Source organism: Electrophorus electricus, chromosome 4 (assembly GCF_041902795.1).
Source record: "Electrophorus electricus isolate QZ-2024a chromosome 4, ASM4190279v1, whole genome shotgun sequence".
NCBI lineage: Eukaryota > Metazoa > Chordata > Actinopteri > Gymnotiformes > Gymnotidae > Electrophorus > Electrophorus electricus.
Genome location: NC_137500.1, coordinates 37,539,275 through 37,559,424, shown reverse-complemented (window position 1 = coordinate 37,559,424; position 20,150 = coordinate 37,539,275). Strand labels below are relative to the sequence as shown.

Here is a 20,150-nt window from a genome sequence, read left to right as displayed (position 1 = left end):
TTGAATTTTATTTTACCACAGAAACAAACTGCTAAGTCGATTTGTGTGTGGTGCTCTTCTCTTAAATATACATTCTTGGCATATAGTCTTCAATTTGTTATACATAATCAAGAAAAGATTTGTCATGAAAAGCTAAACTTAAATATCAACCTGTTAACACAAATGAACATAAATTAACCTACTGTTGGAACTAGCATTTGTCGCCAAACAGTGGACAAGTGATTTTTATTCCATTTTATTTTTCTTAAATCACTTAAAAGCTTGCAAGGAATTCAGTACCTTGGCATTTGATGACAAAAGCAAAAGATTATATACAAGACTATACACTATTGGCAATGTTACAGAAAATTTACATTGTTTTAAAATCAATTAGATAGCACACCAGTTTCATTTGTGATATAATACTGTACTTTACACTTACAAAAATATTCAATTCTGTTTCATATATTGTATATATATCTGTGCTGAGAAACCTGATGACCTGACTAATTTATTGCCAGACTTGCGAAAGTACAGTCGCAATGACAAACATGACAATACATGACACACTGATTTCATTTCTTTTTAAAGTGTAAAAACCAGCTTACTGTGCAACACATTCAGATGCTAACTGCACAAGGTGCACATTTCAAGGAAATATCTGGACAAGAAAAGACAGCATGTCACGCATTTTAAAACGGGTCCAAAAAAAAAACCCCAACAACAAAAAGTTGGCAGGGTGGAGAAGAATTGGGTCTAAAAAGTCTATTTAGTATGCGATTTAGGGCCAACGTGGAACAAATCATGTTTTACAGGCCTTTATCTGCCTTATATTTAGGATTCAATCTAAATATTTATTTTGTGTTAATACAGATTCTACATCAGAATTTTGTGGCAAGTATATCAAAACTTTACATCTTTTAATTTTAGAAGATTTGATCATTTCCATCTTTTGAATCAGCCAAAACTGAAAGGTCTGTTTAGCAGTTTTCAGGGGTTCACAGAGAAAGCCACTGCACTAATCTGAAAGAAGGCAGGGGGCAGGATTTCTAATTTTCTATGAAACAGCTTTAAAGTACCCCTCACGCTGAAAACAGTATTCAAAAACAAACAAAACTCACTGTCATAATAATCTGGATTTCATGGCATAAAGGCTTTTTAAAAACACTAGACTTTAGAATACTTGCCCCACACACACACACACACACACACACACACGTATTTGTGATCTCAAAGGCTCCCAGTTACACCCGTCTCTGAAGTCTGCCCTTCTCTGTCAAGTTCATATTTCTGGATGGGGTGGGCAGACACGGGATGGATTCAGGAGGAATTATGCTAGCAAGAGGGCCACCAAACAATTTGAAAATACATTTCTCTGTAATCCTCTATAATTTACTTATGCTTGACTCAGATGCTCATGCTATAAGATATTTTCAGTAACCTTAATACTTTAAATCTGGAGGATATAAGCAAGTGTCAGCAACCACTTAACAGGTTATAACATAATGGAGGTCATTTAAAGAGAGCAGTTCTACCATAACACATTCATGTGACATTCAGGGTCAGTGGCCTTTTTGCTGCCACTAATAAAATAGTACAGGACTAATGCATGTGAATTACGGTCAAATGCACCAAGGTGATATGCATGTAAAACTGCTAGACTTGATTTGCGTATATTTATTTTGCACATATCAGCAGTCTTAATGTAGGGAAGATATAGTGAACCGTCTACAAACCTCATGCGTATATTTTATAAAAAAGGCAGTTATCTAAGTGCAATTCAAGCTGTTGGTACCATTAGTTTCCAGGAAGACTTGAGGAATTTGCTCAGGATGAATGGGTCATAGCACATCAAAAACTAGTTTTCCATGGAAATCACTTGTAAAAACAGCACTAAAGAAAAAAGGGAAAAGAAAAAAAGCAGTATACAGCATGATCTTCTGTGGCTGAAACAAACTTGAATCTGTGAGTTTGGTATGAAACACACACCCTCAAACACTGATTTCTAGACAAATGCACCTGCATGGCCCGTGACTTGAACCACATCACTGGCACTATGAACACTTTGAAGTGGTTTGTGGGAACATTTAGTGATGAGCCTAATGTCGGCATACAGTTTTACCCATTTAAAACTTTCAAACAGAAAATCGAATGAATACTGAAAATACTTTAAAAAAACTAACAAAAAAGGCAAGGCAATCTTAGTGATGGCCATTCTACATACATACCTTCATAAACAGTATCTACAGAAGCATTTGGCCATTTTTACACAGTGTTTTTATTAGCGTACCTCCATGACGTGCTTGTAAATAGGAGCCTATGTACACACACATTTACACGCCCAGCTGAGCATGCTCAGACCGCCTCTCAGAAGACTCATCACTGAGAGCAGGATACCTGAGTTTAAAAAAAAAAAAAAAAGAAAGAGAGAGAGAGAAGGAGAGAGAGAGGGGGAGAAACCAATGCCTGCACCCTAGAGCATGGCTTTGCGCCCACATTCGCACACGCACACACAGCAGGAGCTGAACACACCTTTTAATGGCTTCACATTACTGAACATTTGCAAAGGGATTTCTGCCTGGGTGGCACCAGCTATCCAACCTCTACCCAAGCCATATGCTTACTTCACCCAACACTAGTGTAAATTTTACACCAGTGAAGTAGCAGGTGTAAACCAAGTCTTAAACTGATCATGCAATCTGCAAATAAAATCTACCATGCAGAAACAAGCAATAAAAAAAAGATTTATATATATATATATATATATATATATATATATATATATATATATATATATATATATATATATATACACACACACACACACACACACACACACACACACACACACACACACATTTATCATTATAAAATAACCACAGCTTCTTGCATGATCGCAGCTATCAACGGATTATGTTATCTAGTGAAATGTTAACTAGCCATTTGGTTTGGCTAGTGAAAGGAATTCAAGAATCAGTTTAGCTAAAACATGAAAGTTGATTACTGAGAAATCATGATGCCTTTGAATTTAGCAACTATCAATATTAAGTTAAGGATGAAATAATTTCATTAAGACTGATGTCATTTTACAAATGACATATGGAAGGATCCTACACGCTGCTGGTGCAACTAACCATTGCTCTGTCACAGCCTAAGCTGGAGAAGGTGCACTGCTAAGCAGGTGGGAGTGGGCTGACAGAGGTCAACCTCACCCAGGCCCCACGCCACCCCCAGACACCTTTTGTTTGCTATGTAACCCAAGATTATAAGAGAATATGGGGCTGGAGCTGCAGCCAGGGGCTGTGAGGGAGCGTGAGAGGGGGGCGTACCCACAGCCACAAGGGGGTGGGGCGAGAAGCCGCAGCAGCTGTCAATGAGATGGTGTCCTCGGAACGGCAAACCTGCCGGACAGAACAGACGAGGTTCAGAGAAACAGAGGAAAGGAAAAGCAGTTGGAAGTGTATATTCACGCTACTTAAAAAAATTTAAAAGTAGCACCCTGGCCTTTTCTCCTTTACACAACGCCTTTTGCCCACAAATTCTAACTGTGTGCTGTAGAGGGAGAAGGCTGGTGGCATAAGCTCTACCTTTGCAGTCTCTGCACGAGCTCTGCCACCATGGAGTCAGAGATACCCGGGCATGCCTCTTCTGCCAGGAATATGGCCTCCCTCAGCTCCTCCACGGCCTCAGACTTGCTGTTACTCGCCTCTCCCTTCTGCTTCAGCTGACGGTGGGACAGAGAGGGACAGTGATCTATCACAGTACTGCGTGCACGACCAGTGGGGCTGTTTCTGGTCCCGTGCACCTGACCCACTTCCACAGGCCACCCAAGAGAGGAGGTCTGCACGAAGGAGCCATCAACTATAGGACTATTCCTTCTTCACCCCGTTATTTATTTATACCGCAGCTCCGAGCCAATGCAGGAGTTGCCGGTGGAATTAGCCTGCAGATGAAATGGTCATGTAACAGAGTGGTGGTGGTCTACAGGGGAGTGCTCCCAGCAGCCCAGCACTGTACTACTGTAGCCAATCAAACCCTTCCTACAGAACAACTAGAGCTGCGAAAATCCTAACAGCAGCTACAGGGGACATAAATGTTTGATTATGTACTTACTTCAGCAAACAGTGGAGATATGATGGTGGACAAGCTCTGGGACAAAGGCCGCTGTGGACTGCCCTCTACCTGAGTGACAGAGGGTATGACAACATCTGAGCCAAAAACATCGTACAGCATTTCTGTGAGCTAGGACTTAACCAACACAAGGCCCTGCTGCAACACAACACAAACTTTGGCCAGTCATGGAGATTTAAGGTTATTCCAGAGAACATATATGTTCAACATATATACATTCCATACATAAATGGAATGAAAACTAATTTCTATATCAATTTATTAAAACAGTAAAGCTTATGACATGTACTAGGATGTTATAAAACAGGCAAACATGTTGGACCATATTAATCCTGTTCTTTCAAGACTGTACTGGCTCCCAGTTAAATTGGACTTTAAAATTCTCTTGTTGATGTACAAAGCTCTAAAGGGTCTGAGTGAACTCACTGAATACTATAACTCACCAAGCCTATGGTGTTGTCAAAATGCACGGCACCTCTTAGTTCCTACGATTTGTAAGATTACAGCTTGGGGAAAAGCCTTCTCCTATAAAGTCGCTCTGTTATGGAATAACCTTCCAGTTTTAATTCAGGACTCAGATACACTCCCAAGTTTTTAAATCTAGGTTGAGATATATTCACTCAAGCTTTTGGTTCGCATCCTGTCAATAAAGGACCAGAGCCTGGGTTCCCCTGATCATAGAGTTTTCTGGTAATCTGAGGTGCTGACGGTGTTCTTTGGCAGCTTCATGCTTGCACTCAGACGATATGGGAGGAACGCAATATCTCAGACAGCCCTCAGGACTCTGGTCACCATGTGGCCCTCCCTTTTTAGTCATAAACAGACCTGCTGGAGCTGCATGCTGATCACTGCCACATGCCTACTGTTTACGGACTGTTCATCTGTTGTACATGTTTATAGATATAAATACAGCTTACTGTTTTATTTGCATGTTACTGCTGAGATGATGCCAACACCGGGTTAGACCTGCTCATTGGTGAGGAAGTATCTGAAGTGACACCAGAAAATATCCTGGTGATGCTAGGAGATGAACAGATGCTGCCATATTCCTCCACCCACTCCATCTACTCTAATGGATGCTGAAACAGCTCGCCCGTCTTAGACCCAATGGAGCAGCTGAGACTCCAACACCTATACTGAATGGGCCACAGAGACAATATTTAATGGACTGTTTGTAAGCTGGGCTGTCCAAGGAGGATGGAGGTTTCCTCTTGAGTCAGGGTCCTCCCAAAGTTTCTTTCTTAGCTCCACCCAGGGAGTTTCTTTTCTTTCTTTCTTTCTCTCTCTCTCTCTCTCTCTCTCTTTCTCTCTCACACACACACACACACACACACACACACACACACACACACACACACACACACACACACACCTAGCTCGCCTCTCGACCTACTGAAATGAGCAAAAGCTCAGCTGCTCCCTCCAGTAAATTATCAGCCATACAGTCGCTCATCACCACTTGCAGCTGCAGTAGAAGAAACGGAACTAAAAACTTCCCACTCTTCAAATTCACTGACTAAAAATACACAGCTGGTGGAAAACAGCCAAGGCCCTCGTGGCTTCAGCATGGCCACCTCTGGTCATGGCTGTGAAACACAGGGACCCTCTCTAGCTCAACGACGGTGTAAGTGTGGCTACGAGGGGCTGGCACAGAGCCTGCAGCCTTACCACATCACGGCAGGAGCTGAAGAACCCCATTTCTCAGCAGGCCAAATGCATATGTGTAAATGATGAAAGCGTGACTGAAGTGGGACAATTGATGATAATCACTCTACCATAGGCTTCCTGTAATTGCAAAGATGCTTCCTGTATTGGCAAGCTGTGTGTGCAAAGGTTTAGATAAACACATCAGGCTAATGTTACTGATGGCTCTGTAATGGGAGTGTTGTGAATGCCTAAGGAAGGTGGTGAGAGAGAGAGAGAGAGAGAGATTGAGTGAGTGAGTGAGTGAGTGAGCGAGCGAGCGAGCGTGCGTGCATGTCTTCCTCACCTGGTTGCGGTCCAGCTCAGCATGCTGAGTGACTCCATTCTGGACCTTTTCAGGGTCCTTCTCTCTGATGGTGTTAAAGATCCAGTCATCGTTTCCTGAGTCACTCCCTCCTGTTGCCTGTCCGTCTGACTCCCTACGCAAACACACACAGAGACACACGCACAAACTTAAAATGAGTATTGTCAAAGCCATAACAGTTATGCTAATCTACAAAAATATATTAACAGTAATTCTGGCTTGAAATGTTCTTTACATAATCTGTACATAATTGACTGCTTATTCTTACAAATGTAACATTAGCTTCCTTTTGAGCTCCATCTATTTGAAATTAGCGTCGTGATTATACAATCCACTCCTGTAGGCATCACTGTGTTTACATGAGCTTACCTCATTACAATCAAGAATGAGCAACACATTAAACACAAAGACTACATGTTTATAGACACATGATTCAGCAGGTGAAGCCATTGCACACCCATTTTTACAGCTCTGCATAAGGAAGCGGTGGGACGTGGAGTCTCAGGCATAAATGTATGTGACTGCTGCATCACTTTCTAATATATGCCTGTGTAGTTTTGGTGACTGGTGACTTTCCACTGTAGGCTGATGCTATAATCACACTCATCTCTGGGGTTACCAGCAGGCCCATTCATGTAGGGGATGAACTATTTGCCCTGAAAAGGCCACTTCTTGTAAGTATATTTATTTCAGCATAGTATTAGTAAGGCAAATGTATGTGAGGGTATTCACTGTTCACCCTCAGCTCCTAATAACATGGACAGCCTCCATATAATTTTGATCCTCACACATTCAGATACACGCACACAGGTGTGCATGCATAAATACTCATGAATTAAAGGATGATGAACAGTGAATAACCTGACTGATATTTAAAAGGTTTACAAAAGAGTAACAAGTCAGTGCTTACGAGTCGGACTCCTCAGAGCTGGACTCATCTTGACGCTGCTCAGCCTTCCAGCGCTTGTACCTGTCGATGAGCTCGATGAGGTATGAGGGCTTTTTAGCGTATCGCACAATTAGCTTATGTTTCAGGAGCTCCTTGGCTGTGGGCCTCTGCAGATATAGACAATGCAGACATCCTATTAGTTACTAAAAACAAACAAACAAAAAAAAAAAAAAACACAACACACAAAACACCATGATTATCCCAAAACTCAGGAGGCTGTGTATTTGGAAAATTTCTCAAAATGCATTAGCATTGTAATATACAGACACTAATGTTAAAAGTTGCACTGAACGTGCAGGAGACATTGCAAATGTACTAACAAAAGGCCTTTAAATGAAGTGGTTGACACTTCACAAGCAGCAGTGGCACCATGCTGGTATGGCAGACACCTAAGTGTTTTTGGTTCGCAGGCCTAGCACTCACAAAGCTGGGCTCTTTATTGAGACAGGATTCCACAAACTCCTTGAGCGGCTTGCTGTAGCTGCCCTGCAGAGTGGGCGGGTTATTCTTTGGGATGAGGAACAGCACTTTCATGGGGTGCAGCTCAGAATGAGGCGGCTCTCCTTTGGCCAGCTCTATCGCAGTTATACCCAACGACCAGATATCTGCCTGGAACACACACACGCACGCACGCACACATACACACACACAGACACATACACACACACACACCGTGGTTCACCAGGCATTACTGTGCATTGCTGTGCAATTATTAAGTGCATGGAGAGTATGGAATCTATCTATATATGATTTAACACCATCAGACTGAATCATTATGGCCTCATGTAAAAGGGGCTTCAGCAGTGTGAGAAACTGATGCAGACTGTTCAAGGGGACTATATAGTTGTGCATCTTGCTGTTGCTTAATATTTCACTCTGAAAACCACCAAGATCATACTGGTAGCTGAGGCAAACCGAAATGCTATATTTGTGTGAGTAAGTGCAGGTGTGTGAGCTATGACTCACTGCTTAGACCTACTACTAATGCACAATATCATTTATACCATTTCACAGAGCTAAACAGCATTCAGAGAAATAGAAAAAAAACAACAACAACAGGGGCAGCAATGTGCAGAAATCACAAAGAACTAAAATATGCAAATAGTTCACGATTTGAATTTTCCATGGTGATAGGGCTGAGAACACTGGATGACATACTTGGATATCCACATAAGGTAAAAAATGTAAGTGTATCATCAAATGATTTTCAAGTCAAGAGTGAATATTGAAAAAGAGCAAAAAAAGTTGTGGATTCTGGTGACATGGTGGATCCAATCGCCATTATGATACCACATTACCCATCTAGCAATAACACGAAACTGACACACATAATAAGGGAAATTAGTGAATTATATAATGCCACTGGAAACCACCTATGCCACCACAAACGGCTTTTAACAGTAAGGATGTATAGCCTGCAAGCAGTCATATGGTAATGCAATCATCTTCAGATGTGGTCTTAGCTGAGCCAGCATAGCCTCTCTATAGTACACTAACCACACAGAGAAACTGCGCACCATTTCAAGAAAACCATGACTGTCATTAGCAACCATAAAGGCAGTCTGAGTACTTAGCCAGGAGCTGATGAGCACTACAGAATGCAGCTGAGGTTATACGTGATGAGGTCAGAGTGGCAGTCCTGACCTTTGAATCGTAGGCTGACTGTTTTATGACTTCAGGCGCCATCCAAAACGGTGTGCCCACGAATGTGTTCCTCTTGATCTGTGTGTCTGTGAGCTGGCCAGCCACACCAAAGTCCGCCAGCTTCACGTCACCCTGCTCCGACAGCAGCACATTAGCAGCTGTGGAGACACACAAAGACGTGCGCGAACACGCAGATCGAAAATTCTAAACGTGTGCGGTACAACATCCATGCCTGATGTGCAGTTTTATAATTCCCTTTTATCCAGTGTAAGACATAGTCCAGTCTGTCTACAAAGCTGGCATAATGCATGTAAAGTGTGGATTTGGAGGGTACCTTTGATGTCTCTGTGGATTTTCTTTTCCGAATGCAAGTATTCCAGTCCTTTAAGGATCTCTCGAAGTATAGTGGCAATCTGGGACTCATCTAGCGGACCTGGATCCAGCTGCCGGAGAGAGAACAGTGTGACGGAGTGATCGGACACATCCGGAAGCCACATGTCATTGTTCTGACTAAGCCTCTATGGGAAGAACTGCGTAGGCCAACAAATCCCATTTAGAATTAGATAAGCATGGTGGAGACCAAAATTAGACACTACTTACCAAGTCCAGTGCTGACCCTCCTCCCAAGTACTCCATTATAATCCATAACTTTGTGCCCTGTGACAGTGTGTGAGAGAGACAGGATTTGCTTTAGTGTTGCCAGAGAGGTCAGTCTGAGTGATTTTCAAAATACTAATTTGAAAGAATTTTGCTGATGGTCTCTAGACACTTCAGATGGACAAGGATTAATGGTTTAGTAAATTCATTCAAAACAATCATGGTTCTGAATTAGACTTAAAGGATAGACAGATAGACTTATTTTGCAATTAATAATAAACAACTTTTGTTTTTATCATAATTTGGTCAGCGAGAAGTAGCAAACTCAAGCAGAAGGATTTGACTGCGACACTAAATATTTAAAACATCCTGCACTTACTAGCTTAAAAAAAATAAAAACAGGGGAAAAAAAGACTTCCCACAGAATTCAATTTTCATGGCAGGCCATGAAAAAGCAGCATGACAGGGCTAAAGGATGAGTAACGGTGTTCTCCAGAGAAGCAGAAGTGAGTCAGATCCTCTGAAGCATATATGTGGAATCTTTTCCTCATAAGAAACTGACACATCCTTCCTCTTCTATGTTATTCTTGTGATATGATGTGCTTGTCAGTTGTTCTTTGGATGAACTTGAACACTGCAACAACCCATGTACAGCGATAGGTGGTCTCTCTCTCTCTCTCTCTCTCTCTCTCTCTCTCTCTCTCTCTCTCTCTCTCTCTCTCTCTCTCTCTCTCTCTCTCTCTCTCTCTCTCTCTCTCTCTCTCTCTCTCTCTCTCTCTCTCTCTCTCTCTCTCTCTCTCTCTCTCTCTCTCTCTCTCTCGGAGAGGGCCACTCTACAATATCTAGGGCAAAAGTAATGGAAGCTGCAGCCAGATAAAACCGTAGGACCCTCCAACAGACCTCATCTTACTGGTGCACAGACATCAACAACATTATATCTCATCTCCCTCACAAAACCTTGTGTGCTCAAAATGGTCCTTGCACAGTTTTGTCATTTCCTGCACCAAAGTCCAGGATGAGCAGCGCAGTGCCTTTAACTACAAACAGTTCCATGCAAATATCAACCTTACCTGGGGAAAGAAAGGTTGTGTGCACAACCAGAACTGTTGTTAAAATGCTTAATTTGTCTATCTTATATTTTGTTTTATGTAACCACTCTGTTTTATAGGCAATTGTACTATTTTTACACCATAAACAAAGGGGTATACCCATACAGAAACATTTTTCAAATGGCCAAATTACACTGTTTCAAAAACAGGATAAATGGACTGCAGTTTTCAACAAAATGAGATCTTTAGCATCTTCCAGATTGACAAGGGAATGATGGAGCAATGTGTATGTTCAGCTTGAGCTAACAGAACAGCACCATAAACATATAAGCCTTAATGAGTCAGTGAGTTTCATAGCCAAACCACATACATGACATTTTATAGCATGAGTTTCTACCACTCGGTGTTGATGCAATTATATCAAACATTCTGTGCAAAACCTATTGACATCAATGTAAAGTATGATGTCTGTCTTTGTTACTTCTTAAAACTTTAATGATGTGTTATGGACATGATGTTACAGACATTACACAACCTTCACAGTCTAAAATAAAACTGCAAAGCTGATGTAGTATGTTCTGGGTGTACAGCAGTTTTGCCACATTGCACCAATGTTTTTAGTCAAGTGAACATGATTATAATCATGATCATCTGTAAACCTTAGCAAAATGAAACATATTAGCATATCTCCAGTATTATTTGTGTTCCTGGGTCACGATGAAAATCTGAGTAATTTTCTTGCCATAACTCATTCTGCTGTAACCTTCCAGCTATATGTTTTCAGTATACATTTCCTACTAGAGAGGCAATCTGAACGTGCACGAGGTACCCAGCTAGTTTATGGAGCAGGCACCATCTAATTTGCTCACGCTACCTGTCGCTCAAACTGAGGTTACGTTAAGGGTGACGGCTCCAGTCGAGGATGCCTGAGGATCTTAATGGTGACTGAGATAAAAATTTCATTTTTGGTTTTTCAGAATTACTAATTTTACTGTTTCATGTTAAAACTCACTGTTCAAGCATGTGCTTTATATAGTTTGTTGAGGACTGGTTCTTACATCACTTTCACAATGTTAAAATGTCTGGTATTCTCTATATAAATTATTCCAAAAACAATACATATTTTGAAACGTACACTGTGTTCCTTCAAAAACATTTTCATGGTACACATGTAATACGTTCTGCAATTGTCTTTAAAATTCAGAGTTTGTAGAAAACCTGTACTCTACCATTAATGTGTCCCATCCATTATCCTAATAAAATGCTACATATTTAAGACAGAAATGATTATATGAATTTTGAGGATTTGTCTGTATTCACCTGCAGAGGTTACAATAAAAGTTACAAAAATGAATTCACAGATGCTAAGGTTGTCCATGAGCTGAGGCATTTTAGTTTCCAATATTAGGCCTAGTCTAAACGTCACGGCCATAGTGCTGGAACAGCACCCACCCCTCTCTCTACCTTCTACACAGGTAAGCCAACATAACAACTCCAAACTGCACCTTGTTAACAAACCTGACAGGGTGTTTGCTTTATGACCTGAAGTGCACCTGAAAGTAATATAAGGAAAATGCACAGGTCTAAAGCTGACGGAGAGTCCCTGAATCAGTGAGCACCTGAGACAGGGCCAGCAGACATGCGCTGCTGTAGCTCACCTGCTAGGGCAGGTAGTACAAGGTGAAGGCAACACAGAGGTCACAGGTTCAACTCCCATGGAATACGCATACTGTTATACTGATGAATATGCAAGCTGTTCTGGATAGGAGCATTTGCCAAATGCTGTAACTGTAAGCCATCCAGTGCTGCTACTATCAAGTGATACAGATGCCAAATCCTGATCTAGGCAAATATCTGGCATAGTGGGCACCTTGTGTGTGCTTACATACACAAAACCAGCACCTCAGGAGCACCAGATAACACAAATGTGTATGTGTACACAGACACTTGCATTCAAAATACAGCTTGTCAAGGGGTTTTCAAGGCTGACTGACAGGGAGAAGGTGCACCGTTCTTTCACATGTGGCCTAAAATAGGCTGTGTATTTAGATGTTTTCTCACCTTCGTAGCATGCGAACACACTTCCCCTGCACCTCCCTAGAATCACAGTCTCCACAAACACTTCTTATTCTTTCCTTCCTCTTCAGCGTCCATCCACTACGTGCTACACCGACTACATAGGTAGGTCATGTCTGAATGTGTCAGTCATCCATTCATGCCGTTTGTCTCTGTGAAGTTTGGCACCAGAGCTTTTAGAGCTCGACTAGAAGCACAGCTCAAGTCTCCTCAGGCTATAGCATGCCTGGGTTTTTAGGGCTCCAGTTCAGAAGAACAGCACAAGAAGCAAAAATGATTAGAAATAAAACTGAGACTTTGGACATTTGTGCATCTTCCTTAAAAGAAGACAATGTTGGATAAACACCAAACAAACAAGCAAGCAAGCAAAATAAACGTTTGCTATGAACACTGCTCTGAATCAATTAGCAATTATGGTATTCACATTATCTAAAAAAGATAAATAGTTTTGGTTCAAATAATGTACCCAATGTGTATCAATAGCCTAAACTACAAGGTATAAGGCAGAATTTAGCAATGTGATCACAACAAAGTATTTTGCCAATATTATGCACCCTTTTAACGATTCATAAATGACGAGACTGATCTCTGACGAGGCTTCATCTTAGCACTGATGTTACAGTCATCAGTTAAAAAACAGTCTATAACTAAAAGAGGAGAAATGCCTCAAGCACCATAGATATGTCTGCTTAATGACGATAGCTCACTTCTCCCCACTGCCTCTCCAAACCACGAGGACCATGGCAGAGCAGAGACGACGCGATTCAAGAACCATACTGGTGCATCTATGACGTAATCACTCTGACTGTGAGATTTGTTACTCTGGTAGCAAACTTTAGCCACACATTTTAAAGCTGCTGTAATCAATATTACAGTTCCTGCTACCTTCTGCTAGACCCCCCCCCCTTCTCCAATACTGCGTCCTCCTTCTGAACCTTTCTCCAAAGCTCCTCCTCCAAAATCATGCACACCTTGTGCTTACACTTCCCATCTATATACTGTATGCGCACACAAAGTAACTGACATCAAGGATTATTGCTTCCTTCTAGATAGGTTTTCTTGCATGGGTAATACAGACCAGGGTGACATTTTTAGTTTTTGACTATAGAGTCAAGATTCCCCCCCACCCCCCCAACAGAGCAACAATCCAATACCTTCTCAGCAAAGATATTGGTCTTACTTCTGACATTTGGGCATTAAACAGAATTGCCAGCTTGCTTACCTTTAGATATGATCCGTAATACTTTGTGACGAAGGGGCTGTCGCACTGGCTTAGCACAGTGATCTCCTGCTGGATGTCCTCTATCTCGTCCTCTGCCTCCTCCAGGTCGATGATCTTAATGGCCACCACCTTCTGCGTGCGATTGTCTATCCCTTTGAACACCTCTCCAAATGAACCCTTCCCAATCTTCTCCAGTTTTGTGAACAATTCTTCTGGATCAGCTTTGAAATTCTGCTCCCAATATAAGCACAAATACATTGATCAGCACTGTTTACTTTTTTATGGATAATTACTTTTGAGTACACTGAATTTTTGGTATCTTATTCTCGGCAGAGCCCAAAAAAAGGGGGGATCAAATCAGCATATGCACCAGTCAAAAGACAAATAAAGAAGGTGAACGTAAACCTGAAAGTAATGAGTTTTTGTTGGTTTGTTTGTTTTAAAAGGTCAAAATAAACAACATTCTAGTGATGAGCTACTCCTGCTTACAAATACCCACTTCCTGCAAACACTTTGGTAAATTATCTAAAAAATACTAGTTAAAAAAAACTTTTAAGAACCTACTTGAGCTACATGCAACCACTCATGTACAGTGCCTCCAAGTAGTATTCAACCCCCTGCAGATTTTGCAGGTTTCACATTTGGAGTTAACTTAGCATTGTGAAATTTTGACTGTAGATGGGCCTGGACATGTGAAATGCACTGCAGCAAAAAAGAATGCTATTTCTCTTTATTATTATTATTATTATTATTTTTTTTAGTTTTGCAAAGTTTACCAGAGGGTCAATTATTATTCAGCCCCTCAAACCACCAGAATTCTGTGTGGTTCCCTCAAGTATTAAGAAGTAATTGAGATATTAAGATCAATGAGCTTCACATGCTTGGATTAATTTTCTGTTTTTTCCCGCCTTTTCTGACTATAAAAGCCCCTCCCCAAACAAGTGAACAGCACTCATACATGGTCAACATGGGAAAGACTAAGGAGCATTCCAAGGCCATCAGAGACAAAATTGTGGAGGGTCACATGGCTGGCAAGGGGTACAAAACCCTTTCCAAGAAGTCTCCACCGTTGGGAGCATCGGAAGTGGAAGGCTTACGGAACTACTGTTAGCCTTCCACGGCCTGGACAGCCTTTCAAAGTTTCCTCCTGTGCTGAGGCCAGGCTTGTCCAAACGGTCAAGGCTGACCCAAGGACAACAAGGCGGGAGCTCCAGGAAGATCTCATGGCGGTGGGGACATAAATACCATAAGTAACGTACTCCACCACAATGGTCTCCGTTCCAGGCGAGCCCGTACTTTCAAAGTGTCATGTCAAGGCCCGTCTAGTTTGCTCATGATCACTTGCAGGACTCTGAGGCAGACTGGTTCAAGGTTCTCTGGTCTGATGAGACCAAGATCGAGGTCTTTGGTGCCGACCACACCCGGGGTGTTTGGCGAGAGGATGGCACTGCATACAACCCCAAGAATACCATCTCTACAGTCAAGCATGGTGGTGGCAACATCATGCTGTGGGGCTGCTTCTCAACCAAGGGGCCCAGCCATCTGGTCTGCATCCAGGGGAAGATGGATAGCACAGCCTACCTGGAGATTTTGGCCAAAAACCTCTGCTCCTGCATCATGGATCTTAAGATGGGTCGTCATTTAGTCTTCCAATAGGACAACAACCCCAAGCACATGGCCAAAAAAAACCAAGGCCTGGTTTAAGAGGGAAAAGATCAAGGTGTTGCAGTGGCCTAGTCAGTCTCCTGACCTTAACCCAATTAAACACTAGTGGAAGGAGCTCAAGATCAAAGTCCACAAGAGATGCCCAAAGAACCTAGACAACTTGGAGAAGATCTGCATGGAGGAGTGGGCCAAGATTACTCCAGAGACCTGTGCCGGCCTGATCAGGCCTTATAAAAAGCGATTAATAGCTGTAATTGCAAACAAGGGTTATTCCACAATTATTAAACCTAGGGGTTGAATAATAATTGACCCTAAATTATGTTTAAAATGTATTATAATTTAATTGAGCAACTTGTACTTTTTGTTTGTAATATTTAGGCATCTGTTAATAAATGCTAGTCTTGTTCAAAGTTTGAAGGCTCTAAATTATTTGCAAAATCTGCAGGGGGTTGACTACTACTTGGAGGCACTGTATAATGTAATCTAAAAACACATGACGTTACACCACTTTATCTGCTTACAGCAAGGGAGTAAAAGGTCTCAAGGGACTCTGATCACTGCAAGGTAGATGCCGTAGCACTGGAGAGTAGTGACCTACAGTCTCGCCCCACAGAGCTTAGGCAGTATGCTTTTTTTTTTTTATTTCAACCTGTGACTAGTTTAGTCAAGCACATGAGCAGAACATAATAAAAACTGAACTGAATACAATAAAATGAACATGAACTAATTTGCGGGCAAGACGAATCTGCTGAAACGACCGCATCATAATCAGCTAAGCTGTGCCATACACTTAAGGCCACAGAAATAAGCCTGTAATTTCTGTATCAAGCACAGCCAACCTGTATCTTACCAACTATTATCAACTATTTTAGCTATATTCACAGCCACAAAACACCGAAACCACTGATCGATGCATGCAATAAAATTGTAGTAATGTACCTGTTGCCCGTTAGATGCCATTTGTGCCGTTTCTCTCATCTGAACGTTACTCACATTAGCACTCTGTCAGAAAGATGGAAACTCTTATCATGACTGTAAAATGGGGCGTTGCTCACCAGACGTATCCAGCAATGCAGGGCAACAGTGCAGTAGCGTACATAATGATGTTAAAGGGCTCGGCTGAGCTCTAAACAGCTAATCAGATGGACAATAAAAGGGCTTACAGGCACAAGCTGGCATTCAAAAAGATAACCCTGCAATCCATTAACACGCTTGGGCTATGCTTCCATTAAAAGACCAGGAGATCAAGCTATTGCTGTAAATGTTTGAGAGGGACACTTGCATCTCTTTGTGGTTGCTCAGTGAACTAGTTTGATGCTGATAAGCTCAGCAAAGATTTCTAGTCAGGAGTTTGCATGTTTGGACATTATGATTTTTGACCTGTGCTTACAAACAAATGATCACAGTCTCTATGAGCTGTCTGGTTTTATGTTTCCAGAAGAGCACATTATTTATTATACAATATGCAGCAATACAGTGGGCTGCAGTCCATTGTTACAATGATAAGCAAGTTTACCCACTGACATTATTCTGAAATAAAAATCAGATCTAAACTGAATGACTGTCTGAAACTCAAAGAAGCTCATCTTCTGACCAGTGATTTCAGGATAACTAACTGGAGTACAACTTTAGGAGTGGTGGCTGCAATTGCAAAGATAACAGAAGACCAATCAAGGTGAACATGATTGTGTTGACTATCTATTGTTTCAGTGGGAAACACAGGCAGGCAGAGTTGCAGTGCTGGGAACCCTTGTTATGTTTAATCAGTCAGCAGGTCCAGCCTGGGTTGAATCTGAAGCTCGATGCCTCATTTGATACTGCACCGCACCAACCCTAAGGGGCGGGTCAAAGCCACAGAGATTAGTGTGGAGTTATGCAATAATAACAGCCTCCACTCTTCTGGAAAAGCTTTCCAATTTCTTTGAAGTGTATCTATAGGAATTCATGTCAATTTAGTCAAAGGAGTATTTGTGAAATAAGGCAATGATATTTGATGAGTATGGCTTTCATTCCAAAGGTGTTCAGTGGGGTTGAAATCAGCTCTGGGACTAAAGGGGCCCACCTCCTCAAAAACAGGACCAGAACTTTAGCTTCTCTCAACAAACTTTACTGCTGGCACTATGCTTTCAAGTAGATATTCCTTGTGGCATCCACCAAACCCAGATTCATCCATAAGACTACCACACAGTGATATGTTATCTCATCAGTTAAGAGAACAGGTTTCTACTGTTCCAGTCAAGTGGTGACATGTTTTACACCACTGCAACTGACACTTGACACTATGCTCAGTAATTTTAGGCTTGTGCACATCTGCTCGAGAACAGATTCCAACTTCCATGAAGCTCCCACTGCACAGTTCTTGTGCTGATGTTATTTCCAGAGGCAGTTTTATGATGCAGCAGACATTAGATTATTTTGACATGTTACATGCTTCAGCACTTGGTGACCCTGCTGTGTGAGTTTGCAGGATGTGCTGCTTTATGGCTGAGCTGTTATTAGCACTAACAGTTGCCTGGGGCAGATGTAGCAGGGAAAATATTTCATGAATACGACTTGTATCAAAAGGTGGTATCCTATGATAATGCCAATGTTTGTCCATAGAGATTGCATGGCTTTGTACATGTGCTAGCTGCTATGTGCAACTAGTAGCAATGGGTATTATTGAAACAGACTCAACTAGGGGGGTGTCCACATATTTTTGGCCATATAGTGTAAGTCAGTAATAACATAAGTGCAAACTCAACAAGTTTGCACTGCAGTTCTGTCTCCTTAGGGCTCACATGAATTGAGATAGACCATGTCACAGACATCGTACATAGAACAGACATGACTGTTAGACAGACCAAGCATGGTTACTTTATGTAAGAACACAATTACTGCAGTTTTGTGAGTAAATGATGAGTAATGGCAGACTAACATTTGACTAACATTTCATATTTTGCAGTGATTCTGGAGAGAGGAAATGACTGTATGAATTAGCTTATTGAGCCCTAAAGCCACTGCAGTCCTTGGCACCATGACTCAGTGATGCTGCAGCCCTTAGGGTGAACACATGCTCATTTGGGGGAACTGCTGATAATGCAGTTTGAACACCTTTCATACTATGCACGACTCAATCAAATTCTGCCTCATTTGCCACGAGTTGGGTGCGTTAAAAAAAATGCTGCTGCTTCGACCCGAAGCAGATATTTTCCTGTCAGATGTTTTCATTTCTTATCAGTCACTTTTAGTTAAAGTCTAGAGTATTGCCTCACCACTCTCAACGCTTTCCGGTGTTATTCATGGGTTCTCAGTAAACTCCCCAGGAAACCAAATCTGTTTGCGTCGCAGCTGAACATCAACTTCGCACTACAGTTTAGCTGAGAAATGTTCAAGTAATATTACACACAGCAGAGCAGCTTCATAAGTGGGACACAAAGCAGACAGAACTCCAAGAACTACAAATAAACGCGAAAAAACTTAGCTACTTAATCTGTTGGTCAGGTGGAGCAAAACAACCGCAACGCAAAAGCTGGTTTAAAACTTGAAGTGTTTTAATACCATGATAGCAGACTCAAGAGACCCCGTTAATCATTAAGCAGACCGTAATCAGATTGACTTGTGTTTATTAACGTATGGCCATTCAAGGACATTAATTTTCCTACATTCATACATAAATATTTTATCGCCGCACAATTATCACTTTATACTCGTTTTTTTCCGGAACTCTTGGCTAACGGTACCTGCACCCCTGGAAGACCTCTCTGGACAGCACCGTGGCGAGCCATGTCTTCTGGCAAAACCGAGTCACTTGGCCAAACAATCCCGATGTTTTTCAGTCCTGCGAAAGACGACCACCGTGACTTTCACCTTGCTGGATTTACCATAACATTAAACTCGGTAAGATTAAATATTAGACTCCAGAATGATCCAACCCCAGCTGGCCGGACAGCGAGAGCTGACCTTGTTGTTGCGTTTTCGGCTCGGGCTCGGGCTACTTGGCTCCGTTAGCTAGCCTAGCTAGCATAGCTGTCCTACCTGACTGGATTTTTTTTTATCCCGAGTTGTTTTCATTTACACACGAATAATGCGAGTGAGAGAAAGGCTACAAGACTAAAGGAGTAAAAGGCTAAGAGAGTAAGCGTAGCGCCACGGAGCTGGCTGGATGTTAAAACCCAAACTCCGGAGCCTTTCCAACTCTACGGCTGTGGATTTTGCGCAGCTAGCCTTAGCAACCTATGTCCGAGGTACTCGCTTGACCACTTTTGACATCCGTAGTTAGATTTTTTTAAAACACTTCTCCGTTAATACTTCGTGGCCTGAATGAATAAAAGGACGGCGATTCTCGAAAAATAAAGGGATGGGGCTAATTACGTTAACGCTAGCTGGTTGCTAGGCAGGATTATTTTCCCTACAAGTTCGGCCGATAGCTGGCTATTCGCAACTTCCTAACTTTAGAGCAGCTGCACTTATAATTCTGTCCTTTTCCACAGTTATAACAAATAGAAGACACTAAGTTGTTGTCTGCATATAAAACACAGCTAAAAGAACCGCAAACTGTAACCAGTTACATGCCGTTATCCTCTCCTCCTCATTTTCAGACGTAAGCCTTCCGCCATATTGAACACCGTGACTGAACCGACAAGGCGGAGTAACCTGCTCGGAGGACCAATCACAGTTCGGAGACAAGATATCAGTGCGCCCAGTGAAGCAGTGCGGGAGGAGCGGGACAGCGGGCGTCTAAGCGGGGTAGGCGCCCTGGGTCTACTTAAGAGGGCGTTCATTTTTATGAACGATACTAATTTTGTATATTGTCAAATATTTTAATTAAGTTGTACTTTTCCCGCTTTG

The 20,150-nt window shown here is 41.9% G+C and overlaps 1 protein-coding gene across 7 annotated transcripts; it reads right to left on the bottom strand.

Annotated features, from left to right (window-relative positions):
- Nucleotides 1–219: 219 nt before the first annotated feature.
- stk24a (serine/threonine kinase 24a (STE20 homolog, yeast)) lies at nt 220–19,942 on the bottom strand. 7 transcript variants are annotated; one of them, XR_014123454.1, is made up of 13 exons: nt 19,043–19,909; nt 16,260–16,322; nt 13,656–13,886; nt 9,312–9,368; nt 9,046–9,154; nt 8,712–8,869; nt 7,491–7,676; nt 7,029–7,174; nt 6,101–6,233; nt 4,093–4,161; nt 3,567–3,703; nt 2,270–3,380; nt 220–1,872 (listed from the first exon to the last, which is right to left on the bottom strand). XR_014123454.1 is itself a non-coding variant. In XM_027014756.3 (13 exons), exons 2-13 carry the CDS (start codon nt 19,085–19,087, stop codon nt 3,350–3,352), a joined length of 1,365 nt encoding a protein of 454 aa, XP_026870557.2. In that variant the 5' UTR covers nt 19,088–19,140; nt 19,875–19,938; the 3' UTR covers nt 220–3,349. The 7 variants fall into 7 exon arrangements, 6 of the variants coding, with proteins under 6 accessions (XP_026870557.2, XP_026870558.2, XP_081569753.1 ...); XM_027014756.3 differs by having other exon boundaries at nt 220–3,380; nt 19,043–19,140; nt 19,875–19,938; XM_027014757.3 differs by having other exon boundaries at nt 220–3,380; nt 19,043–19,140; nt 19,263–19,909.
- Nucleotides 19,943–20,150: the final 208 nt, after the last annotated feature.